The following is a 26,522-nucleotide window of genomic DNA, read 5'->3' as shown; positions in this document are numbered from 1 at the left end:
ATGGTCCTATGGTTACAACCTCAGTAATGCTGTTATTATGGCAGGGACGGTTGTGAAGTGCATTTCCCAAAACCCTTGGCTGGGAGATGGATAGCTCTATGTATGAAAGACCAGCCTTCAAGAGGGGGACCCCTGTACCCAGAGCTTTAGAGTTTGAAACAAATTATTCTCCTCCAAAGTTGCAAAGTGGCCAGAAACATGACCTGTGCAATTTAGGGTAGAATTAAAATTATCTTGCTTGATGAAGGGGAAGAGACCCCTGTTAATTGCACACTAGGTTCGCAAGAGAGTCTCTGGTATACGTAACACCCTGTAGGCAGAGACTTAGTGCCGGGCCTGGCAGATTTGTTCTCCTCTCCTTCCTGACCCAAGGCCTCTCCAGTAACCACAGTCCACCAGACCCCCACTAGACCAAGAAGCATTCTAGCTTGGTCCCCCCTCCCCTTTGTATTTGTTGGAGCCAGAGGGACTGGAGCAGCACTGCATGTCATGTGTCTGGCTTTGCTCCATCCAGATGTCAGTTGAGACAGAAAGAATAACCCAGTACCTGGAACAAAGTGGGTCCCAATGATCAATACAATCTCTACTCAGTGATTGTAGATGACAGCAGCCTGAAGAAGGAAGGTCCAGACCTCTAAATATTTCACTATAAAGTTGCTTGAAATGAAGGTCTTCCAGAAACTCAACAAAAATTTCCACTTAACCAAGAAGTGTTTCCCCTCTAAATGCACAAAGTCATGTTGGTGTATTGTGTTGGGGCTCACATTGATTAATAAATATCTGAAACTTGGAAAATAATCAAATAAATCCTTGCAGCGTCTGACCAGCAACATGACATTGGACAAGTTGTCTGACATCTCTGTGTCTGTTTCTTCATCTGTAAAATAGAGGAAATAAGGGCAAGAACTTATATTGTTATTTTGATTATTTAATGAATTAGTTTATACCCAAATGCTTCTAAAGCTGTTTGGTTATACAAGGTGGAGGAATTGGTAAGCATTCAATAGAAGAGAGCTAGCATTATCATTTCGCCACATTCTGTTGGTCAAAGCAAAGCCACAGGATCAGCTACATTCACAGGACAGAGAGATGAGCTACTCCTGGTGGAAGGAGCGGCAACACCATCATAGAGTATGTGACTGGAGAGGGGCTGTCAGTCAGCCCATCGCATCCAGGCACCACAGGGGACGACTGGAGCATCATCCTGCAGGGAACTGTAAGGGCTGGGGAAGGATACACCTCAGATTATTGCCTCTGAGGGATGAAGGGACTGAGGTGTTTATGGACCAGCTCCTGAGAGTCACGGTTTGATGGCTGCTCTGGGGTTTGAAGGCAAGGACAGTTAATTCCCTGGCACTTACAGCCTGTGACAGCACCTTGTCTTGTTCTGTAAAAACACCATGAAATACAAAGATGGAGACACTGGCAGCTGGAAGTCACCAAGAGCACTCAGAACAGTTCGAGGGGGGTGGCAAGGGCACAGATGATGTCAGCACTACCTTTCAGAGAATCTCACTTGAAGTTATTCTGGCATCTCCGGCAGGAGTGGTATGTCCACCTTTTGATACTGGGTCCTCTTCCCATTAAATATCCGGGAATGCTTGCTTTCCGTGTTTTGCTGAACACCCAATATTCCCCATTACTATGGTAACTGTTTCCTGTTGGAATATTCCGCATCTTATTCCTCTACCACGTATAACCACATATTGAAGGGCACTTAGTTAGCTTTAGAACAAACCCACGAGCAATCACAGGCTTGGGAGCTTTATTCCCATTTTCCTAGCACAGCAACACAGCACATCCTGGGTAGAGAGGGTCAGATCCCTTAGGTGTCCATGCTCCTGGGAGGGACCTGGGTGGAGCCTGCCCTGAAGCTGTGTTTCTTAGGAGGCCTGTCTCCCCCCCAACCTGGGGATAAGTGCACACAGTGACTTGGGCTGAGATGCCACCTCAGTTGCCCTGCAAAGTAGCTCAGGCAGGGTAGAAACAAGCCCACTCACAGGCTCCCTGGGGTTGGCGGGTTTCTGGTATGTATTTGGAGCAGCAGTACAGAACAGGAAGCTGATAAGCAGGGGTTTGGGTCATTTAGCTGAATCAAAAAGAAAGTTAAATGGCAAAGGCAGGAAAAACACCTGAGAGGAGGTGCCTGAGGTGAGTCCAGGGCTATAACCTTTAGACCCGTGGCTTCTGTCTTGAAATAGCACGGCAGCTTGGGGAACCTGGACTGTCTGTGAACCAGACGGAAATGACCTTTGGAAATTCCTTCCTATCTCAGGGAGGATCAGAGTTGTAGTTTCCTAAATGGTCTACCAGGCATGATGTCAGGATGGAGGTGAGTGAGGGGGAGTGGTGGCTACCACCCCAGGAACTGACTGTTTTCCTTTGTAGGACAGACTCAAAGCACGTAGGGGAGGTCACCTCATTTTCAGGGTCTCACTGCACAAGTGGCAGAAATCTGTCCCACTAGATACAAAACTTGAGGAACGGCCCTCTCCCTAGCGAGCAGACACTGACCGAGACTTTCCATCTGGGTGGGAAGAGGCTTCGGAGCCCGCGGGGGAGCAGGGACATAGCAAGCAGAGGCCTGGCATCCTCCTGGCCGGCCTTTCTCCTAAGCAGCTGGGAATGCCTGAATCTACCTCCTAGGTATAGCTAATAAAAATGCACTTGGGGGCCTCCCCGGTGGCGCAGCGGTTGAGCGCTGGGTTGCGAAACTGCCCGCAGCTTCTACAGTGCCGGTTTGATCCCCGGCCACCGGGTGAGGGTCCCGTATGGTGCGCAGACCTCTCCTGCCGCCCGCTGCTCCTCTCAACAGTGTACTTGGTCACTCTACCTGTTCTGCTCTCTGCTCTGGCTCTGGTGAATTCTCTCACCCTCCAGCGCTTCTGACTGTACCCAGTGCTTGTATAGATAAATAAATAAATCTTTAAAAAAAAAAAAAATGCACTTGGTCGTCTTTTCCTTAGCATCAAATATAAGCAGTCATTGCAAGTTTTATATGGAAGCATCTTTCCAGCAGGGTCAAAGTGATCTAGCTGGTAGGTTCCTTCTCACTGGCCTCTCAAGGAAGAACAGGACCTATCGAGAGACTGTAACCACTAGATCCTTCGCGTCTCTTAAATCGAGAGCAGATGGGGAGCCACGTGCTGTTTCTTTGCTAAGATTTTTGCAGTTTATTCTGTGACTGTGTTGTTGGTCTCTTGCCACTAAGACTAGACTCGCCCATCTGGGAGCGACTTAATGGTGGTGAGAAAAGCCAAGTTCCAAAGATGTGCAAGTTGTTTTGTTTCCTGAAGTAAATTTTCCCCCACACATTCTTTCCTCCTGGGCTCTTACACACCCTCTCATTAGCATCTCTCCCCAGTTTGTTCTGAGCCACCTGATATAACCCTGCTGGCTCTCCACGGAGGAAAACCCAAAGACAACTGTGGCTGAGGAGGGATGATCCTTTTCCTTTATCCCCAGTGGACATGGCCTCGGCCACACTCCAGAGCTGAAGGTGGCAGACTTGGCTTCACTGGAACTGCCCATAACACACAGTTCATCAAAGCTGCAGGGAGAGGGAAGGCATCATATAGAGAACTTCTAGATTTTATGACCCCAACTCCATTCCGGGAGATCTTGCTCCCAAAATGCCAAGGCTGCATGGATGCTGTTGATGCCATGTCCGGATCTCCTGTGTTGCATAGGTGAATGTGCTCAGCTACTGTGTTGGCTGCTAAGGGCTCAGAGCTGCTCCTCCTCTGGGCTGAAGAATGGCCCTGGGCACCACCTGGCCTGGGAGGTTATACCTACCCTGGGACCAGTACTCAGTCAATGGCTGGCCAGTCAGCCCCCTTGTCAAACCATATGCTGTGCTTTTTGTTCCAGAGTCCCATGTGAATCAGGCCAAGGCCAGACTTGGCCTGAGGGACAACCTTGCTCAGCTCCTTCCCTGCCCCATCCTGCCCCATCCTTGCTCCAGGCTCCTCAGGGCTTGTCCCTGGGAGCAGAGTCCATGGCACAGACCACCGCTTCCAGGGGGCCTGACCTGAGACACTGTGGAACTGAGACATCACATTTTGTTTTGTTTTTAGTTCTCCTGGCCGGACAGTCTGATTCCTTTTTAGGACTATGAGTTTCAAAAGGAAAGCAAATCCAGTGTTGTTTATCAGATATTGTGAGGGTTAAAGGTGAGAGAGTTGCTGATAGGTTTTTTATTTTTATTTTTTAATTATTTTGCTTTTTTTTTTTTAATAGAGGCATGTTATTTATTTATTTGTTTGTTTGTTTGTTTTGTTTATACATGCACTGGGTACAGCCAGAAGCGCGGGAGGGTGAGAGAATTCACCAGAGCCAGAGCGGGGAGCAGAGCAGGCAGAAGGACCGAAGCACACTGCTGAGGGGAGCAGCGGGCGGCAGGAGAGGTCTGCGCGCCATGTGGGACCCTCCTCCAGTGGCCGGGGAGCAGCCGGGGATCGAACCGGCAGCACAGAGGCCGCGGGCAGCTTCGCAACCCAGCGCTCAATCGCTGCGCCACAGGGGAGGCCCAACTGATAGGTTTTTTAATCTGTTCTCTTAGAATCAGAGGGTTTTGGTTTTTTGAACTCAGGTCTGCGGTGTATGTGTAGGGGGTACCTTCAGGTGATATGTGGGACTTTGTATCTTTTAGGATTACTTCTGGATGCTTCTTCCCTGAGCCTTTGTTTTTAAAGAGGACTAGCCAGACACAAGGGATCAAACGGGAAATCATCTTGTGAAAGATGTCTTTTGTGACAAAGGAAAGTGGGAACCTGAGTCACAGTCCATGGTGCAAGAGGGAGCCCATGATATTCAGGGAGTAATGGACCCCCTTCTCGCCAGAAGCACTTGCCTCTTTTGTAGAATGTTTTCTATGTTCACAGGATTTGAACACAGTGTGAATGCCAGAGAAACTCAATGTGGTGAGTGTGGACCTGACATGTTGAATTATTTTGCATTTCTTGTTTTCTGCCTTCAAGAAGCCAGGTGGGAAGAGCTACTAAATTTTCCTGCTCCATGACCACCTCCACTCACAAGGAGAAAGTTCCAAACCCAGGATACTTGGAGTGTCAATTCATTCTGTTGTCTGCGACCATTTATACCCCCATTTGTTTTTTGAGCTAAACTCGAGAAAAATCATGGCCACAACACAGTTATTTGTGGAGGAACCACAGTGCCCCTGCTGGCTTAAGTTTTCTGGAGTGGTCTGACCTGCTGGCCTCCATGAAAGGCAGGTCAGCCTCTTGCACTCTGAGCATGTGGTTGCCAGGTTTAGTGGGTGGCTTATAGGTGACATAGGGTAATACAGCACTGCTGCTGTCAGGTCACACATCGCTGCACACCAGCCCTGTCTTATGACATCAGACCTCTGAACAGACCACAGATCTTGGGAATTCCTCTGTCCCCCAAAGTACTCTTTGTCTTTAATCCAGTTGTTACAGTGAGCAAACCTGATTTGTTCCAGATGTCCTAAGATTTAGTGATTCCGGAAACTACCCCTAAAGTAAAGGCTGATGAGGATTTGAATTTCTCTGTTAGCTGGGAACCAGCAGTTCTTTTCACAGTTAAACACATGGGGCAGGAGGAGAGAGACTGCACTGCTTGGAGAGCTGGGGAGGGCCCTCTGGCTTCTCGTATTTGCCTCATTAGAAAAAGAATGATCTTTAAAGCAAATACAGATTCTACCATCATGTGAGTCATTAAAGGAGCCAGAGGTAGATCCAGTGAATATATAAGCATGTTATTTTTTTTTTTTTTGAAATAACATGTTTATGTCAATTATCTGAATGTTGCTAGGGAAACCACTGTTTTGGCTCAGATCATCCTTAGTAAACGCTTCTCTCTAACACTTTAAGTGTAAAACCGGCCAAGGTGGGTACATATGAGAGAGATTGGCTTCATGTAAGTGTTTTTCAAACAGAAATTTAGTCCCTGGGATCATTTCCCTGACCTGCTGTAAACTTTAATTGACGTGCCTTACAGAGGTGCTTCACGATCTCTATCTGGAGTTAATAACCATATGGATCTGTTTTGCATGATTAAAAGGATTTATAAAACAGAGCAGAGATGTGAAGCACATCCTCGAAGTAAATGTCATAATAACCCATTGTTGGAAAAGGTTGGAACCTCCATCCATCCATCCATCCAGCATATTCTGCTTAATGATCGTGTTATTGATTTATGCAGTATCGCGGATATAAACAACACGACTATTAAAGCCACTCAGAGTTATGGATTTAAAACAAAAGCAGAAATTAATGTCGAGTGATGCTCTTTAGATTTTTAAAAGCATATTTGAAAGTAAGCAAATGTCCGGAGAGATGGTGAAGCATCTTACACAGACCTGCATTAACACAGGTTTCAGCGGAAGCCCGAACAGGCCCTGGGGCACGTACTTAAGGAAACTAAAGGCAGGGCAACTGGAGGACAAACCTGGAGTAACAGGTCTCTGTCAGGTCTCTGAGCAGACCTGATAAGCAGGCAAGGTCCTATATATGTCAGTGAGTTTTGAACAAAGGGTGTGAAATGAGATTCTAGAGCAAATCAGAGGGAGGATCCTCAGCTGGGTGCAGCAGGAGGTCCAGGGCTGAGGCTGGAGACCACAGGAGGTTGCCCAACATCTGTGTTTATGTAGTACTGGGTGTGGATAAGATGGGCTAACTCGCAGCAAGAGGAAGCTTCAGGTGCTCAGGGGTCACTGACTTGATGATGCCACATCCTCTGTTAATTGTCGCCCTCTGCCTCACTCCACCTCACTCCTACTGGTTTCCTGTTGCTCTTTCTTCCAATAAAGGACTGGCTCTCAAACCTGCCTCAGAATCTGGTACTGGGGGGGCCCAGGCTAAGACCTGTTATCTTGCTTCCTTTTCCCCCCATACCACATGTAACCGCCGAGGCTCACCTGCACAGGTACAACCCTGGGCATCAGATTTTGGCAAAACTCAAAATTTCTTTGCGGGAAGGTAGATCACACATGTGGTCTGTTTTCTTTTGTGACATTTAAAAATGAGCTGTAGGATCTAAATAGTATCAATTTTATTTTTAAGTACTCAATTTTTTTCCAGTTTTTACTCAAATGCATTTAATTTTTCTTAGACCGATGCTTTGCCAGTAACATGAGAAATAGTTACCAGTAAAGAGTAATCACAAATCACTCATATTACAGTATTTTAGTCAAATACGTATAATTTACTCAGAGTCCAGTCCTGCCCAACAGTCTATTGCATTTTATAACACCTTCACTTTGGTGTCTCATTATTATTTTTTTTAAAGATTATTTATTTATACATACAAGCACTGGGTACAGTCAGAAGCACAGGAGGGTGAGAGAATTCACCAGAGCCAGAGCGGGGAGCAGAGCAGGCAGAAGGACCGAAGTACACTGCTGAGGGGCGCAGCAGGCGACAGGAGAGGTCTGCGCGCCATGTGGGACCCTCCTTTGGTGGCCGGGGAGCAGCCGGGGATCGAACCCGCGCTGCAGAGGCTGCGGGCAGCTTCACAACCCAGAGCTCAACCGCTGGGCGACCAGGGAGGCCCCCTGGTGTCTCATTATTAATAAAATATATAAAGGCTAAGAAGGCAAACATAATTTTCTCATTTCATTCTAGCCAAATAAGGTGCAAGTAAATTTGATACTATCTAGTTATATTTGTATGTAGTTTTGGGCCAGTGGGTCTGGAGGCAGAAACACTGGACCCTGAATGAGAGGGCCGCTCAGCCAGCTCTGCTCTCACCTGCTGAGTCACTGAGGGCCAGGGGTGACCTCTCTGACCTGAATCTGCAAAGTGATGACTCAGGTGAACCCCGTCCAGTTGTCAAATCCCATTTCTGATTTCATGGTGTCTACTCATTTTTAAGAATTAGAAGCATGGTTTATAGTTTTAAATTGTAACAGCTGTAATTTGTCATTGCTTTTATGGCATGCTCTTGAGAATATCTGTGGTTTGTTGGATGCTGAAACCTTATCAGGATTAATACCCCAGATTTTGACATCTCTCCATGGGAGAATATGATCTGCTTCACAAAGTCCTTTTAATATGATTTCCATGAGAGAGAGAGAGAGAGAGAGAGAGAGAGAGAGAGAGAGAGAGAGAGTGTGTGTATACAATCAGTCTTAGGAACATTTTTGTTGACAGGGCTCTCATCCCATTAATTGTAGGATCATGGTTCATCTCCTTAGTAACATGTTTCTGAATACTCCCCCACCTTCCCTGACCCCTACCATCCCTGTAGAACCCCTTCTTTGTCCTCTCATAGCATAAGGAAGCTCCTAGGGATGTTGCTTCATTGCAGCGGGTCAGCACTCTGCATGTGTTGACATCTTATGTTTTACATGTTTGTCTCCACTAGACTGAATTCCTTGAGGACTGGGACTGTATCCTTGGCACCTGAGTTGAGAAGCCAGTTTTAGAAAGTAGTGGATAGGTGGATAAATGATGAGAGAGGTGGAGGAGGGAGAGGGAGGAGAGATGGAGAAAAGCAGGAAAATGGATGAATTTGGCTACCCTTTACCATTAACCTAGTTGTCATTATGAAATAGAATTGTGGTTGGAGTATAATGTCAATAATCATCATAATGGTATGTGAAGACATTTTTAAAACTCAGACATACCTTTGGATTAAACTTAGAATGCACTTCATAAAAGCCTAAAATGCCTTTGATTAACTTCTAAGCCTTTACTGAGAATTAGATGTAAGATAGCAGCAAAAGAAAATAACAGCACTTTATTATGTGGAAGGTCAATTATAACCACAAAAAAACCCCTTAAAAATAAGGTCATAGTTTATGTCTTTAATGGGCCTCCCTCGTGGCGCAGCAGTTGAGCGCTGGGTTGTGAAGCTGCCTGCAGCCTCTGCAGTGCCAGTTCGATCCCCGGCCACCAGCGAGGGTCCCACATGGCGCGCAGACCTCTCCTGCCGCCCGCTGTTCCCCTCAGCAGTGTACTTCGTCACTCTGCCTGCTCTGCTCTCCCCTCTGTCTCTGGTGAATTCTCTCACCCTCCCGCGCTTCTGACTGTACACAGTGCTTGCATAAATAAATAAATAAATCTTAAAAAAAAAAAAAAAAGACAAGGGTGATCTAAAATGACCTCATGGAAAATTAATTATTAAACACCATATCACTGTTTTAGTTTCTTCCCTCAGCATCTTCACAAAAAATTATCTGGATAAAACTATTTCTGTGATGGTAGAAGGGGAAGACCTTGGCTTTCGTGACCTTGGTGGTTCAGCAGAATGTGATTGATAGGAAAATGTATTGCATTTACCCATTGAGGAAGTTGGAGTGGTCAGCCCTGCTCATGTGTGGTGACAAGTAAGGTCAGAGGGCAAGATCTAGATCTCCAGCATCGCAGGTAACACAGATAGGATGCCAGCAGGGACATCTGATGCCGGCCTCGTGAAGTAACTGGTGCTATGCTTACATGTAAACCCAACATGTTCAAGAACAGCTGCTGTAAGATGTGTTAAGACAGTTATATTTGTTATTTCTGATCACAGCTAAGTTTCCAGCTGGCTGTATATGAGCTATAAGATAACCTTTCTAGAAATTGTAGTTTGTAGAGCTTATGTTGATTATGATAAATCAATACAAACATACCAGGATAGTCAGCATACCAAATAATACGACCTGCTTAAAAGGCTACACAAGCAAATCAGAATCAATGATAAAATTTCTCAGGGAATAAAATTCCTTGAAAATCACAAAGACTGTTCCTCAACAAATAAGTCAGCTCCCATGGAATGTCTGGCACAGAATCCCTCAGCCTGATCATTTTAATCTTTCAGCAGTTCTGGCAGAGAGGTTAGTGTTCATGGAGTCCTGCTCTTTTCAAATGTCATTAAAAGACAAGTCTTGCCAAAGCCCTTCTTGACCAAGATGGAGTTCATTTAAGAGCTGTAGCTCTGACAGCCTCCGTACCAGCGGACGTTTGGCTGTAGTCCAGCTCCCCCTTATGTGGCTGTGTGGCCTCTCTCGGGGGTGGGGGGATCAGGTGGCTCTGTTGGACTCAGCTTCTGCACATGTAAAATGCAACATCTGTGTGGGGCTGTTGTACGTGTTCGTTCATCCATTCATGAATCAGGTCTCATTGCACCAGACATATCTCTCCCTGGGGGTACAATGATGAGCAAGACCAGACAGAGGTCCTTGTCCCCTGGTACTTAGATCCATCCCAGTTGGGAAGAGATAGGCTTTATCAAATAGTCTTGCAAATAAATGTTCCTCAGAACCTTTGTAAGTGCTACGAAGGGTTGGTGGAGCCTCTGTGGCTGGAGAACCTTGTAATAGGGAGATTTATTTCCCTCAGGAGGGAGGGAAGAGAGAGGTTTCTGGGTTGTGATGGGCAAGAAGGTAGAGAATGTGGGCAATGATGGAGAGTGGTAGGTTTTGAAGGTGTAGGGGACATTGAGTTCTGAGCCCCACACAATTTCTTTGCCAAGTCACCTCTTTGCATCTTGATTTCCTCATGTCTAAAATGGGTCAACATTGGGCCTCCCGGGTGGCTCAGCGGTTGAGCTCTGGGTTATGAAGCTGCCCGCAGCCTCTGCAGTGCCGGTTCGACCCCCGGTCGCCAGGTGAGGGTCCCACATGGCGCGCAGACCTCTCCTGCTGCCCGCTGCTCCCCTCAGCAGTGTACTTCGGTCCTTCTGCCAGTTATGTTCCCCGTTCTGGCTCTGGTGAATTCTCTCACCCTCCCGCGCTTCTGACTGTACCCAGTGCTTGTATAAATAAATAAATAAATCTTTAAAAAAATAAAATAAAGTGGGCCAACATCAGGAACCTTTCATGGTATTGTTAGGTTTTTGAGAACAACATGTTTGAAAGTACCCAGAATCATGCTGGCAAATTGCATTTCTAAGAATAGGTTTGGAAACAGAGACATACTGTTTTATGCATAATTTTTAAGCTGTGAAATAGACAAAAAACAGCCTTTAAAAGTCTGAGTTCACATTCTGTCCTGCAAGGTGACTGGCTCGCCTTAATCAGAGACTTGTTTGAATCACTTGACTTTGAACCCCCAGGCATGAACTTGCTGCATGATTAAGTAACAGATACCCAAGCTTTGGGGACTGGCAGAAGGTTAGATGTCCCTGCTCTGATCTCCTCCACTTACATAGCAGTAAAGGAGGTCGATCACATGAACAGCAAAGCTGGAATGAGGAGACATTCCCCTACCCCATAGTCCTGTGCTTTTCTGTCTTTTCTCTCTGCTTAATAATTCTATTTGGAAATGAACTGTGGATGCTCTCTGAGGCCACTGAGCTACTTGTATGTGCTTGTGCATTTCCTTCTCAAGATAAAGTGAGGTTAGCTCTCTTGCATAGCTTCTTAAGGCCCGAGGATTACTCCTTTAATCTTCTAAAAGCAAACAGGAGGACAGAAATAACCCATCAATTGTTTAAAATTAAGATGGCCAACAATAATAAATAATTGCCACAATAGCTTGAGGTCAAGGTCTTAATTTATTGGAGGCCATTCAAGAATTTGAAACCTTTCTTCAAGTTAATTTTTCACATCTTGTTTAGATCCTTAGACCCCTTGCTTCCAAAAGCAAGGCCATCAGATCTTTCATTGCACATGTTATTCTTGTTGACGTGCCAGGCATGCGGGAAAGCGAAGTCCTCTCTTCATGAAGGGATAATGATAATTCCTCTCTCCCCAAATTCATATTTCAAAGTATTACAGCCTGTTGAGACTTTGGATAGTTCTTGTCTCTTTCATGGTATATTAACTATATTCATGGTTGCAAACAACAACAAACATGTGCTGGTTAATTTAAGCAGAAAAGGAATGCTTTGGGCGGATATGGACTTATTCACAGAAATCAGTGGTAAACAGGAGGCAAACCTTAGCTCAGGAAGCCACCTCTGTGCTCTCAAATCTGTAGATACTCAGATGATCCTAGGAGGCCCTGGTGTGTTGGAACAAGCCTCAAAGTTCATACACCTGATTGGCAGTATCTATTCTCTACACCCAGGCCACTCAGCCACCCTTAGATCATATGATGCACTTAGTCAGGTGCCCACACTTTAACCACCAAGAGTAGGGGAGAAGGAGGGTCTGCCCTCTTCCTGCTGATAGGCTTTCCCCTCCTATCTGGAGATCCCCCACATCCCAAAGAGGAAGGTGTCGGGATGCTGAATCTCCAAAAGTGACAACTGCTCATTACACAAACCATCTTTTGTTTAATCACATCTTCAGTAGCTGGTTGGCCTAGCAATGATTGACCACCAACCTGAATTTATTTTGTCTGAAGCTCACATCACATAATAATCATTAATCTGTGTGCACCTTTATCATTGTTTCCATCCTCATCTCCATCAGTCTTATCTTCATCCTCATCTCCATGTGCTATTTCCCTGTATCGCCTCCCCCCTTAAACATCTCCTTCTTCTTCCCCTTCCCAGTCTGTGGCCCTGCTTCCATTTCACTGCAAAATGGAATCAATCACAATCGAGCTTTCTCCTGTTCCTACCACCTATCTACCAATGCATCTCCACTTTCTCACCTCATACCAGCTGAGGCCACCCCCTCCACTTCTTCACCCACCCATCCAGTGGGGATCCCCTGTCACACTGTCATTGTTTCCTCTCTAGCAGATCCTTCCCATTATTATGGAAATACACTGTGATTTCCATTAAAAAAAAAAAAAACTCCCTTGAGCCCATTTTCCCACCAACTTTAATCCCAGTTCTACCAGTAGGCCTTTGGGTTTTCTCCACTAACCCTTCTAAATAAATGATAATTCTTCCCTTCTAGTTGTTGAATTAAAAAAAACTAGTAACAACAAATGTTGGCGAGGATGTGGAGAGAAAAGAACTCTCCTGCACTGCTGGTGGGAGTGCAAACTGGTCCAACCACTATGGAGAGCTGTGTGGAGATTTCTGGACCTACTAAACATAGAGCTTCCATATGATCCAGAAATTCCACTCCTAGGTATTTACCCAAAGGACACAGAAACATCAATTCCAAAGGGCACCTGCATCCCTATGTTTATAGCAGCACTATTTACAATAGCTAAGCTATGGAAACAACCCAAATGCCCCCAAAATAGATGACTGGATCAAGAAGATGTGGTACATATACACCATGGAATATTACTCAGCAATCAAAAAAGATAAACACATGCAGTTTGCAGCAGCATGGATGGAGCTGGAAGGGATCATGTTCAGCGAAATAAGCCAGAAAGAAAAAGAAAAATACTGGATGGTCTCACTCATAGCAGGAATTTAAAAAACCTAAATAAGGGACCAGGAAAAAGACTAATTTATACAAAGTAAAAAAATCAACAAGCAACTATGGACCAGAGACACACTGGGTGGGGGGGGAGGAAAAGGGGTGGGGAGAGGAAGGATTAGGGTCAAAATAAGGGGGGGATGCAATTGATGGGGAATATAACCAAAATGAAAATGCATACATTGTGCAAAAATGAAAAATGATGTAAGAATTATATAAAATAAAATATTAAAAAAAATAAAATTCTTAAAGAACATCCTTGACTACTCTCTTTCCCTAACACTGCTTATCTAATCCATGAGCGAAATCTATGGCCCAGCTTGTAAAACATATCCAGAATATCTTCTCACTTCCTCAGCTTCTACTCCATGGTCTGAGTCATGTTCTCCTGGATTATTACAATAGCTCCCTAACCAGGCTCCCTGCTTCCCCCAGCCTTTTACCCCGCAGTTCTCAGCCAGGGTGAGCCCTTAAACATGGAAGTCAGGCATACCTCTCCTCTGCTCAGAGGCCTGAAGGTGCTCCCATATTAGAGTCAAATGAGGTCCTTACAAGAACTACAGTGTCCTTGGGGGCCTGCCTGCTGCGTACTCTTGCCTCGTGGAGCTCACTTCTTCCCATTGCCCCTCCTCCGAGGCCTCCTCCTCCTGGCCTCCATTCCAGTCCTTGACCACTTCAGCTCCCCCGCTGGCTAGTTCCCTGATATCTGCTCCCTTTCTTCTGTCAGGCTTCTGCTGAGAGGTTTCTAATCAATGGCACTTCCCTGACCATCCCATTTAAATCACAACCCACATGCCCTCCATATCAGGTGCTCTCTGTCCTTCCTGCCCACTATCTGACCTATGTGTTTTTTTCTTTTTCTTTTTTTTTCCTTTCCCTGAAAACGATGCCTATGATGCCAACGTCTCGATCCATCTTTTCTGGGAGCTCTTAGACTCTCTGACCCGTGTATTTACTTCTTTTGCATTTTTTTTCCTCTCCCTGGAGCTCCAAGAAGGCAAGACCTCTATTTTGTTGCCACTTAGAGTTGGTGCTCAAAAATATTTCAATAAATTAATACGCGACTGAATTCCATATGTAGATGACTGGATGTTTTATATAATTTTCCAGATTTCGTGTGAGTTACAGAACAGCCTAGTGGCTGAGACAACACAGAACCCCCTGTGCTTAGATGGAAAACTGAGCCCCATGGCAGCTGACTGCCTGAGGAATAGGGCTGGTTAGTGGGGTTCCCAGGACTTGTCATTCTGTTCCCAGTGGGGTTTCCGTCCCCCTCTCTCAGCTACCCACAGATGCCACATATTGTGAAAATGTCAGGGCATTGACTGCTGTTTCTTTTTCCTTGCAGCATTGATGACAAAACTCCATATCTAGCTTTGGGGGCTGTGAAGAATATCTCCCTAAACATCTCCATCTCCAACCTTGGGGATGATGCCTATGATGCCAATGTCTCGTTCAATGTTTCCCGGGAGCTTTTCTTCATCAACATGTGGCAGAAGGTAAGGACAGCATCTCCAAAAGAGAGCCTTTGTTCCATGTGGCGCATTTTCTGACTTTTCTTATAGCTGGGGGACTATAGTGATTCTGTAAGGACTGTCTCTTTATGTCAGTGTTATTTGTAACTATTTGAACTTTTTCCTTTTGGACTTAGAATATGTTGGTGCAGCCAAAGAAAAAACTGTAAATGCCTCCGCGTGTCAGAGCGATCTCTATCATGGCTGTCCACTCTTTTGTGGAACCCCTCTGCTACAGTCATAGGTCTGATCCCCTCTCTGGGATGATAGTTACTGTCTCCAGCAATGCACGTTCTACAAAATTCCAGTCGTAGGTCAATTGTGAAAAACAAGATAAGATATAAGGGCAGATCACTGCTTATCATGCTTGTTGTCAGGGATGCACTTGATGTTTTCCATTAGAGGGTCAGGTATATCAGCCTATACTGTTGCATATTTATTTATTCCTGAAATAATTTAGTAAATTGAGGAAATTAAATTATTTCCATGAATTAAGTGAGTTTTTTTTTTTGTAGTGTGAATTAATTGATTTGAATGAATTGAAGTTTAAATAGGGCCACTCAGGAAGGAAAAAGAACTGGCGTTGACTCCTGTCTGGTCAGGTTCAATGAACCTCTTTTGGGAAGAAGGAATAACAGACCTCTTTGGGGGCAGCAGGAGAAAAGAGTAGGCTCAGGCAGACCTCACCCTACCTGAGGCAGCTCTGTTGATAGCTGTTCTGATGGAAAGTTCTGTAGTGTCTCAAACTATGTGTGGCATCGAATGCTTTGACTAGATGTCTGTGTTAAAATGGAATCAGAATCTCTGACGGGATAATTCGGAGTAACTGCTTTTCCTGAGCACTTTGACATGTTTTTTGCTTGTGGATATCACGTATCATCCTCTTAAGTGACTGAACATGATTGTCTTCTGGAAAACTGGCTCTGCTCTGTCAGTGTATAGGACTCGGTAATGTCATTTCGTAAACTAAGTAGCCTCCTGTGCCTTACTCAGCTTCCCTTCACCCTGGTTGTCTTTTTAGCTTTTAGACTGCATGATACTCCATCAGCTATGCTATGAATTGCCTACAGATTCCTATAATTAGATATTTAGATTATTTCTTGTTTTGTTATCTTTTAAATAATGTTACAATGAAAGTCTTACAGAGATTAACCTGAGCAAGTGATTATAACCAAATAGTTTCACAATTGTTTGGGGAAAGGGAAGTAGCATTTATAGGCCACCAGGGGCCTTTACATACATTTTTCCCATTCCCTCCTTACTGCATGAAATCCGGTGATCTGATTTACTGGAGGAATACTCTCAGGAGAAGAGAAGTGGGGGAAGTAGAATGGATCAGGGAAAGGGTTGTGTAAGGGTGTGCCATCATAAAATTTAGCCTTGATCTGATTTATAGGGTGGGAAGAGGTGGGGGGGATGCCCTAGAGCATAAATCACTCAGCAGAATTGTCCCCTGTGAAGTGGCAGGGGAGTATCACTCCAACCCCTGGGTCCTCACTGACCACTGTGTCCCATCACAGCCTCCATTCTGAACAGGGGAGCTCTAGTAAGCCAAGACAGTGCTTCTGAGGAGGACACGGGTATGTCCTTAGACACTATACCTGATGGTGAGAAAATGGGAACATGTTATTTAACTCCCTTGTGATTGAATCCTAGCAACCTTTAAAACCTTTGGTGCAGGAAACCCTAGGCTTCAACTTGGCAGAAAGCTGACAAGGTATCAGCTCTTGGGGTTGTGATGAACGTTACTACACAAAAGGTGTCAGGACACAGCAATGCCACACAGCTGCATGGAGGCAGGGCCAGCTAGAAAAGCAGGTGGGCCAGGTGACCCTCAGTGCAGCAGGAAAGAAACAAAATGTCCCCTTCTATGGCTACATCCATGACTGCATGGTTGAGCAATGGAGAACCAAGATGCCACTGACCAGCCCAGAGCAAGACTAACCATATCCCACTAGATAGTGAGGGGACAACAAGGGAGCCCTCCCCACCCCCACCATAGACCTAGAAGAACCAACATGGACCCTGCAAGAAGTTTCTAGCACATAAACTAAGAAAAGTATAATACCATATACAGAGGGAAAGCATGCCTTTTGAAGAGATAATTAATAGAAAACAAAAGTAAATTTTACAGAGCACTGACTTTTGCTCTTGATGAAATTCAAGGAAAAGAAAGCATGCATAGTCAAAGATCAGATTGTCAAGCAGTGGCCTCGGGTGAAAATGGAGTGGACTGAGAAGCAAGCAAGAATAAAGTTTGTGGCAGTAAGAAGAAAACCCAATACTGAAACCAAGAAAGCAATGACAGAATTAAAATATGTCCTAAATCAGGAAAGAGCAGCATTAGCAGTGTGGAAAGCAGGTTCATTGTGTAGAGGGCATGTTTTGGAAGCTGTCAGTGAAGATGACCGATGTGGAGTGATGTGGGGGGAGACTGGACAGTCAGCCAAGAGGATCCGCCTTAGTAATTGAGAGAGAAGGCACGATAGATGGCAAAGGAGCACCCCGTGCTTGAACAGGTGCCCCAGCTATCAGACAAAAGATTAACAACAGTTTATGTCTACACATAGATTCACGAAATGTTTAATTTTTTAAAAGATTTATTTATTTATACAAGAACTGGGTACAGATAAGAGACGTGCAGGAAGGTGAGAGAATTCACCAGAGATAGAGTGGGGAGCAGAACAGGCAGATGGACCAAAGACACTGCTGAGGGGAGCAGCAGGCGAGACAGGAGAGGCCTGCTGAGCCATGTGAGTTTCTCCCTGGCCGGCTGGGAATCGAACCTGCACTGCAGAAGCTGTGGACAGCTTCACGGTGCTGTGCTCAACCCGCTGCACCACCAGGAAGGCCCGAAATGTTTAATGTTAAGGCTTTAAAGGATGTTATATCTAACAGAAAACAAATCAGCTCTCTACAGCTTCTGTAACATTAAAATGAAAAGCTGGAATGATTTTTGTGAATTGTAATGCTAGAGCCAGTCCGTTGGCCCACCATGGTGAAGGCAAAATAAAGATATCCTCAGATATATGAAATCCTAGTAACTCTCTTGATTTGGATTCCCCCCAAAAGTGACCCTGACATGATGACATAGTCCAGGTCATTTGTTGGGGGCAAGGCCCTGGGAGGCATTGTGTGGGTGTGGCGAGTTCATACTGGAAGGGATGACAGACATGAGAGGAGGACCCAAGTGCAGATGATGGGCCCCGTGGGCAGCTCTGCCTTGTCCTGCCACAGAGGCTAAGAGACAGTCTGCGGACACCTCTGAGTCATCCCCTTAGGGGTGAGGAAGCTGCTGGAGATTTATCTACCAGCTCCTGTCACTCACCCGTGGAGAAACTCTGCTGCTAGGCCAGGAGCAATCCGGTGCTTCCTGGCTGTGGGCCACGCTCCCTGAGGCCAGGAAGCAGCTCTGGTAGAGAGATATGAGAAATCTTTGGCTGCTGGTGATGACCTTCTGGTCGGTTCTAGGGAATGTGAACTATCACTGGGGAACTATTCTTGAGAAATAATTATCTACAGATAAAGCACTCAAGAAGATAGAAATTCTTGAATAAAAGTGTATTAATTCTAAAAAAAGCATAGAAGTAAAAATTATTTTTATAAATATTTAAAATAATAAGCAAATGTAAAAAAAAAAAGTATGACCACAATAAGTATATAATTTAAAAGATAGGCCCATAATCTTAGTTATGTCATAAAAATTTGGCAAGGAATCTGATCTTGTCACCCTCCTGCTGCACATTCTTCAGGATGCAGTTCAGAAACCTCAGCTGTTCACAAGAGGCCTGGTTCTGAACCTGGTCCTTCCTGCCTCCCTTCTTCCCAAGCCTCACTGTTTACCATCCCCCACATACACACTGGAATCCAGTCAGTTTATCCCTGAAGCTGCTTTTACCCAGGACTCATACCCATCCCACTCCCTCATATTTGTTTAATTGTGCTGCCCCAAACCTCAGCTCGGATGTTACCTATGCAGAGACCTCACCTCGCTACATAGGTGGTGTAGACCAGTGGGTGGATGGATGGAGAGTAATTATCCATTTTTGTCCAAAGTCACAAAGCAACTTAGGACCCAGGCCTCCAAGATCTCCAGTCTCCTTTGTCATCATACAACTGGTAATACATTAGGTTCTGGACCAGACAAAATAATCCCTGCGCTAGATTTCTCTGCCTTCCCTAATGTGAGGCTGCTTTCGTAGATTTATGCTAGTTCTTTCCTTCAAGGGAAAGCTGCTTATAAAAATGTGGTATGCACGTGTATGACCATCTGCTGACTTTTCTCTCGCCCAAATAAAGCTAACTTGAAAACACTCAATAAAATAGGAACTTAATTTGTTGGTGGCTGCCCAATTGGCTGGCGTGTGCTGTCCGGCTGGAGCGCAGGATATAGTGGTCATATAATGGCCTCCTGTGGCGCAGTGAGAGGGATCTCTCGGGTGGAGATTGTGTACAGCTAAAACGGAAAGTAGGGAAGAATGGAGAAAGCACAACTTGGAGCAAGATGCATCACACAACCCAAGGGTCACGTTCACATAGGGCTCTATTGAAAGGCTTCCCAGAGCACAACCCATGGACTACTATGCGAGGGTACCCCCCAGGGCTATACAGCCATGTGGTCAGGAGTCCAAATAAAGTCTTAATTTCTTGCTGTGATGCCACTTGGCACAAAGGGCTTTGGCCCTTCTTGCCTCTGGGGACCAGGAATGAGTTTGCTTGGACAGCAGTTATGCAGACACAAAGATGAGCAAGAACTGGTCCCCCTTCTCAGGGAGCCACAGCCTAATGGGGTGCAGAGCTCGTCAGCAAGCATTTAAAGCACAAATTGCCTCCTGCTCTGTGGAGGTATGGAAAAGTTGCTTTAAAGCACAGATATGACAAGGTAAAGCTATTTACTATTGTAACATCTGGTCCCAGGTGGCACAAAATTGCTAAATAAATGCTTAGGGTGGGTGCATGGACCTCTGAGGAGTTGGTATCCACTGGTGCCAAAATATAGATCTAAGGTGGCGGGGGTGGAGGTGAGGAGTATCAGTTTATCTGGGTGGTGAGATAGCTGGGCATGAGTGTGGGCACAGGGAGGAAAGACAAGAGAGTGTCCAGTAAGAGGGAGAGACTGCTCACGTGGGACAAAGTGACAGTAGTGTTCCTAATGCAGGTAACCTCAGGACACTTTAGGAATGCTGTGCCTGCTGTTCTGTGCTGAAGATGCTTGTCAGTTAGGGCTCCTTCCCTCATGAGCACCTCATTTGACCAAGAGAGATGCTAAAGAAGTAACGGGGTTCATATGTACATATTCATGGTGTTGACTGGCATGGAAATGGGAATGGACACAAACAGTGCGAGCTTCAAACCAGGTGCAAGAGAGCTCCTCGGTGACCTTCAGGTACAAAGGGAGTGCAGCATATTGCCATGAAGGAGGAAGCCGTGCTGGGAGAGAAGGCTGAATGAGGACAGACAAGGGAGAAGAGACCCAGTCTCCTATCCATGGTGCTGTGTTGTTTTTGGGTCTCCCAAAGCCTGACCTTGAAGCAAGGATTGACGGCAATTCATTTATTAGGAAGGTTCAGGAAATGGAGGTAGGGAGGGAGAGAAGTGATGTGGGCTGGTGGAAACAACTAATGTAGAAGGTGCTGTTTAACCAGCTACAGCAGTGGGCTAATCCCCCAGGACAACCCTGGGAATTAATGCAAAACACAAGCCTCAGATGTGAGAGAGCTGAGATTTATACCCCTTCCAAAAAGTCAACGGTTGAGTGTTTCTAGGGATGTTCTTTCTCCAGTTCTTCTGTCCTATAATGTGCTCAGCTAGAACAACATACAAAGTTCTAGAAAAATGCCCTTAGGTACAGGATGCAGACACTGGCAGTTGGAAGTGGGCTCAAGCACCCTGAAAAGTGGAAGGCATCTGAGCAGGGCTCACCAGCTTCGGCTAGAATTCTCACAGGGTGGAAGTCTCTCCAACCTGAGCACTTCACATCCGGGCTTCTGGATGCTTTAATTTGGTCTAATAGAAAGAACCTCACTGGGACTCTAATGTGAGAACTAGCGACTCACACCTTGAAGTGCAGGTGGTGGGGCAAGCTGTGTGTTGCAAATGGGGGAGTGAGGTATGGGACCAAGCATGGAATAGTCAGAAGCAGGGGAGACTGCAGTACAATGCAGGTGTCCAGCCTCAGCCACAGGGGGTGGCCAGCTCTCAGCACCAGTCAGTGGTTGCCAGGTGGGAGTGAAGGCCAGTGCTGTCAGACATCCTATTTTTCAATAAAAGCCAGAAATCCACATTTTTACATGAGTTCTCATGACTTTGACAGCTAATTAAAATGTTCCCTGAACATTGGATGGGCCAAACAAAACATGTCCACTGACCTCATCGAGCCTGCAGGCCACCGTTTTCTGACCTACTGTTAGCTGTTTTCCATATGTTCTATTACCATTCTCTGGGCTGCCTCTTTGCTGCAGAGATGTATTTTTCTGATAAAACCTAGTCCATCTACAACCCCGATTGCATTTCACGTCTGTCCCTGGGCTGTAGACAAGCTGACCAAAGACACTGGAGTCTTGAGACTCCACATGTGAATATGGGAAGGGAGAGCGTGAACCCAAAAGTAGTGCCTATGGAATTTTTAAAGCTACTGACATTTTGAAAATTATTTGCAAGCTGGAATGTTTGTACTTTGCAAGGAGCAGCTAAACTGGAGTTCGTGTTTTAGAAGTTCTTAGAAGAGCTGCCCAATAACAAGCTGCCAGGGTAGACAGAAGGAATTTGAGGCTCTGGCTACCAGCAGATGCAGAGATGAAGCTCCAGCTGTTTCTTGCCATCAGCATGACCTTGGGCCAAGGTTCGTCATCTCCTTGTGCCTCAGTTGCTCTCTCTGTGAAATGTGATGTCCTGAGAGATTTTTGTATGTGATGCCTCCCCTACACGAGCATGTACCCGATAAGTTCCTCAGTTGCTCAGAAGGAATATATGAATCACCTACTTCAAATCAAAAATGATGAAGGGGAGGGAATAACAAACAAAATTATAAGACATAGCATGTTAATCAGAGTGTGTTGACTCTTATTTTTTTTTAATGAAAATCAAGATTCCTGGTCTTAAAGAATCGTGTGTGTCTTCACACGTGAGAATAGAGGTAGTGTAAAGTGAGCTTATATCTAATAAATTGCCTTTGAGAAAAACTGAATTACATGTAAAGTAACGTGATCCTTAGTAAATGGATGTCGGTGAAATGTTTGTGCTAGCTTTTGTGACGCGCGTGTGTTTGCTTTTAATAATGCTTATGGACTTTTTATTTTCATTTACTTTGTATTTGCAGAAATATTAGAATTTTGGTTTGGGGATGCTGACTTTTTTAAAGTCCATGCTATGTAAGTGTTCAAGTATGTGATGCATATGATAAATAATTTAAGGGTTTAGAGAATGAGAACAATGTACTCCACAGACACTACAGGGCGAGATTCTGGGTCTTGAGTTCAGGGAAGAGGGAAATAAGAGGGTGGCAGGCCCTGTGAAGCCCAGTGGGAAAATTCAGATATTTCACTAGCTAGGCAGGAATGGGCTCTCTATGTTTGTTGACTGCGGGTCTGGACTCAGGAAACAGAAGGAGTGACAGAGGCTGGGGACATCCTGGAGGAAGAACCAAGAAAGCAAGTCTACAGACCCAGGACACCAGGAGCTGAGGTTACATCTGGGGGCTGCGGGAGAGGATGCAAGTGAGAAGCAGGAATGACATGGACCCAGCCAGGAGAACAGAGAGCCTCCAGTTACAATGCATTTTGTAGCTTTTAGAGCACTTTCAGGTCTATAAGAATTGTAGTGTTGCTTGGTACCCATTGGTTCTGTTGCTGAATTTGATGAATTATTGCATCACCCCCTCCCCCCAGTCTCCTTAAGAGATTCAGGTGGACAGATTGGTCCTGTGTCCTCTTATTTCCTCCCAAGATGGGCCTTAATGTAGGAGGTGTGGCAGCAGTTACCAGAAGGAACACTCAGTTTTGTTCTTAGGAGTGAGTGGTTTGATTTCTGCATTAAAATAGGTCTCCAATTTGGTTTTAGGTGGCAGAAAAACACTAGGTCGGCTTGGACAGCTTTCAATGGCTTATTGTTTATGAGATGAGGCATAAAGGGCTCATAAGTTTGTTTTTCTTGTAAGGTATTCTTCCCCTTTATATCTACCTTTACCACAGAAAGGGCGGTCCTTTTCTCCCTGGAGTTGCTCTTCTCAATTTCAAGGCAAACTGCTCAAGATGGCGCTGGGTGATAAAACAGATCCAATTTCTAACTCGAGCAGAGCAACAAAGATCAGACACTTATATGCTTGGATACCTTTATATTTGTGGGCGTGTCCTGTCTTTAACCAAGTTCCCCAATCCCCCGTTCTCAGGCAAAAGGTTCCACACAGAAGCTGCATCCATGTGTATGAACCAAACAAGCATTCAGTGGGGCTGGGAAGTCGGCATTGGGCATCGGAAGGATGTGCAGGCAGCAGTGCTCTCAGGTCATGTTTTAGTGGGTAAGCAGGTTTCAGACAGCCCTTCTTTACTCTGCCACCCCTCTCACTCAAGGCAGGAACTGATTTTCATTGTGTTCTGCATTCTCCGGTGTCTCTCGTCAAGTTAATAGTAGCCCCAAGTAAAATGCAACCCTTAGATGTTTATAGTCATCTTGGCTGGGCCATTAAGATGATGAATGAACTTGCTGCTTGCCCTTGTAAGAGAGCCTGCGGGTGGATATTGATACTCAGAAAATAATAAGTCTTTTCCGCCCCTTTCCTGTTTTTAATCCAATGCCCCGAGCCCCCTGGTGACTTTACCTTGAACTTCCTGCATAATGCCAGGCAGAAAAACCTTACCTGGCTTCAAGCCCATTTGAGGCTCTATCACTGCAGTAAGCTCTTTCTTTCCTACCGTTGGCCTTCCCAGCCTGCTGCCAATGGTAAATCCCACTTTCCGTAGAGCCCTTCAGCATTTCTGAGCTGTTTTTTCTGGCCCTGACCTTCCTTCTCAAAAGGACTGGAGTGTGTGGTAGAGAGCAGGCACCCCAGGCCAGGTTGGTGATTCCCCACCTGGACTACCTGTGGCTGTTGCATTCACATTTCCTGGCCCTGCAGTCAGAGAAAGTCTATGGATGTGTGTCTGGGAGAAAGGCTGGGCCCTTCCTGTGGCAGCCAGCGGTGAGGAAGTGGTGGAGAGACCCAGATGTCCATTTCAAATCACACCGTGGCCTCGGTGTTCCACAGCGGGGCTCGGTTTTCACATATATGAAAAGCTTCATTTGTGTATTCACAGCATTTGGAAGGAAAGGCTACTTTTTGCTCTAGAAATGTCAACAGAGCTGTAGCTGTGACAAGGATCAATTAAGAAAGACGTTCCCCAGAGCTGCAGGGCTGGGGCATATCTATGGGGGTGAGGGTGCAGGTGGGGGAGTTTAGAAAACATGTGTTAAACCTCTGGATTTCTTTTTTCTAAAACACTGCAAAACAGCAATTTAATAATTTCCACTTTGAGGGGAGAAGGGAGACTGTTGGATTTTAAATCTTTTTCATAAAGCAGAATAACACCTCTTAAAAAGAAAGCCATGAAAATGGACTGCTAAGCTAAGGGTGGGGTGGGAGGGGAGAAAACTGAAAAAAAAAAAAATCAAGAACTTAGGTGTCTTAGTCTGAGTGTTCCTGATGGATCCTGAGGTGATGCTTCATGTCAAGTGCTTTATGAAGGATGTGCTCCCCAGGGAGCACTAGGGAGTAGGGGAAGTGGGACAGGGCAGGTGCAGTCAGGGCAAAATCCCATCGAGGGAGGCTTCAGCCTGATACTTAGGGGGACTCTGAAGGGTGGGTCACACCTCATCATTGTCCCATCTCTAGGCAAGAAGCTGGACTTTTGTCCTTCCATGAGCTGGGTCATTGGTTAAAGGCCACTTACAAAGGAACCCAAGCCCAGGGAATTTCCACCCTCTAAGAGTGAGGTAGGGACAGAATGCCTCCAGGAGCCTAAGGATAGGTCACCAAAGAAGACCCACAGGTGCTGGCCCTTAGAAGCAAATGCAAACCGAAGCCATAAGGTGGGTACTCAGAAGGGGTCTCGGGGGATCCTGGTAGAACCCTAGAAGTATTTCCTGCAGGATTACCATCAGCTGGTGTTCTGTGGGGTATAGCATAGGCATATGAGTTCTGTGTATTGCAGACTCTCACACCTGCTCAATCAGATCTGATTTTAATAAGATCCTTGGGTATCTATATGTGTAACAAAATTTGATGGAGGCCATGGCTTCTGACTTTAGGTCTTTTCATTGGTAGCTCCCCAAGATATTGATGAGGACACTAAGTGCTCTTGGCACCTGGGGCCTGGCGCTTTGGATGTGCCACCCCTGGGTAGGCATGGAGCACTCAGTGATGGTCTATAGGAAAGGAGCAGGCATTTATGGAGCATTTATGAAGCATTTGTGTCGGGTCCTGAGGCCACTGAATCCTCACCACAACACATGTGATGAGCATTCTTATTCTCAATATGCAGATGAGAGAACAGAGACTTGTAAGGTTAAGAGAGCACAATCATTTGCTGCTTAAGACTCATAAAGGTTCATGAAACTGAGGGCCCATAACTGGAGTGGCTGAGCTGGTGCTAATGTCTAATGCAGCTTTCTTTGTCTTATCCGTCAGGAAATCTCTCAAATGCATTGAGTCTGATTGGCCGTCTGGGGAAATCAGCCTCTGCCTCCATGGGTAGAGGTGATACTACTTCCCCCTAGTGTTAAATTACTTTTAAAAAAGATTTATTTTTATTATGCATAGAAGACCTGGGTGTAGTTCATGGGGGTGTGTGTGTGTGTGTGTGTGTGCGCGCGCGCGCGCGTGCATGTGTGTGTTCACCAGAGACAGAGTGAGGAGCACAACAGGGGATCTACTGAAATACACTGCTGAGGGGAGCAGCAGGTGAGACAGGAGAGGTCTGCTGCACCGTGTGGGTAGCTCCCTGCCCACTCTCTGCCCAGGGATTGAACTCAGGCCACAGTGGCTGTGGATAGCTTGATAGCACTGAGACTTTAACCCCTGCACCACCAGGGAGGCCCTCCCTAGTGTTTAATTATAAAACAGCAACCATTTAGGAGGCTCACCATGCAGGAAGCAACAAGGCAGGCTCTTCCATAAAGGAAAGATGCTAATGGGCACATATGCCAGAGAAAACAAATTCAAGAGCAGGGAGGGATCTTGAGGACTCCTAAGGAGAGTCTCAGGACAGCTGAGAGTGGTTAGGGGGTCCCCCGTGGAGGTGAAAAAGGTGCACTGCTCTCATGCATGACAGCAGAGGTGAAGAGAACAGGTACACAACTAAAGAGAAAGAAGAACGGTTCCCTAAGCCAGAGTGCACAGTGCTGGGGACAGACTGTCACTCGCAGGCTATGTACAGAGAGGTATAACCTAAGGCTAGCTAAATCCAGTGGTCATTTCTCAGTCCTCTTCTTCCTGGGCCAATTAACAACTATTAGCACAGTTAACTACTTCGCTTTTTCTTTTGTTTTTAGCCTTTCATAACATTTTAAGAAATTGTATAATTTGTGTTGTTAAAAATGCACGTTTCCTAAGTGTACAGACCAATAACTTCCATGCCTACACCCATCTAGCCACCACCCAAATCAAGAATCAGAGTAGTTCCAACAGTACTGAAGCATGTCCAAAATGGGTTCCTAGTCCCCCCTAAATTTATTCCATTTACAGGAATTTACAGGCCATTCTTGTAGCATCTGCTCTACAATTAGCCCATTGGCTGAGC

General features: G+C 45.6%; 1 protein-coding gene across 1 annotated transcript in view; it reads left to right on the top strand.

Annotated features, from left to right (window-relative positions):
* ITGA9 (integrin subunit alpha 9) overlaps positions 1-26,522 on the top strand; it is a gene marked incomplete at both ends in the record, with an annotated part of 284,025 nt that overhangs the window by 165,354 nt on the left and 92,149 nt on the right. Inside the window, one exon of the mRNA XM_084248287.1 lies at positions 14,586-14,736. Within this exon, the coding sequence (XP_084104413.1) occupies positions 14,586-14,736 (151 nt within the window). The remainder of the gene's footprint in view (positions 1-14,585; positions 14,737-26,522) is intronic.

This window comes from Talpa europaea (genome assembly GCF_964194135.1).
Source record: "Talpa europaea genome assembly, chromosome: 11".
Classification (NCBI taxonomy): Eukaryota; Metazoa; Chordata; class Mammalia; order Eulipotyphla; family Talpidae; genus Talpa; species Talpa europaea.
The sequence above is the reverse complement of the archived record's forward strand: the minus strand, read 5'-3'. Positions and strand labels throughout refer to the sequence as shown.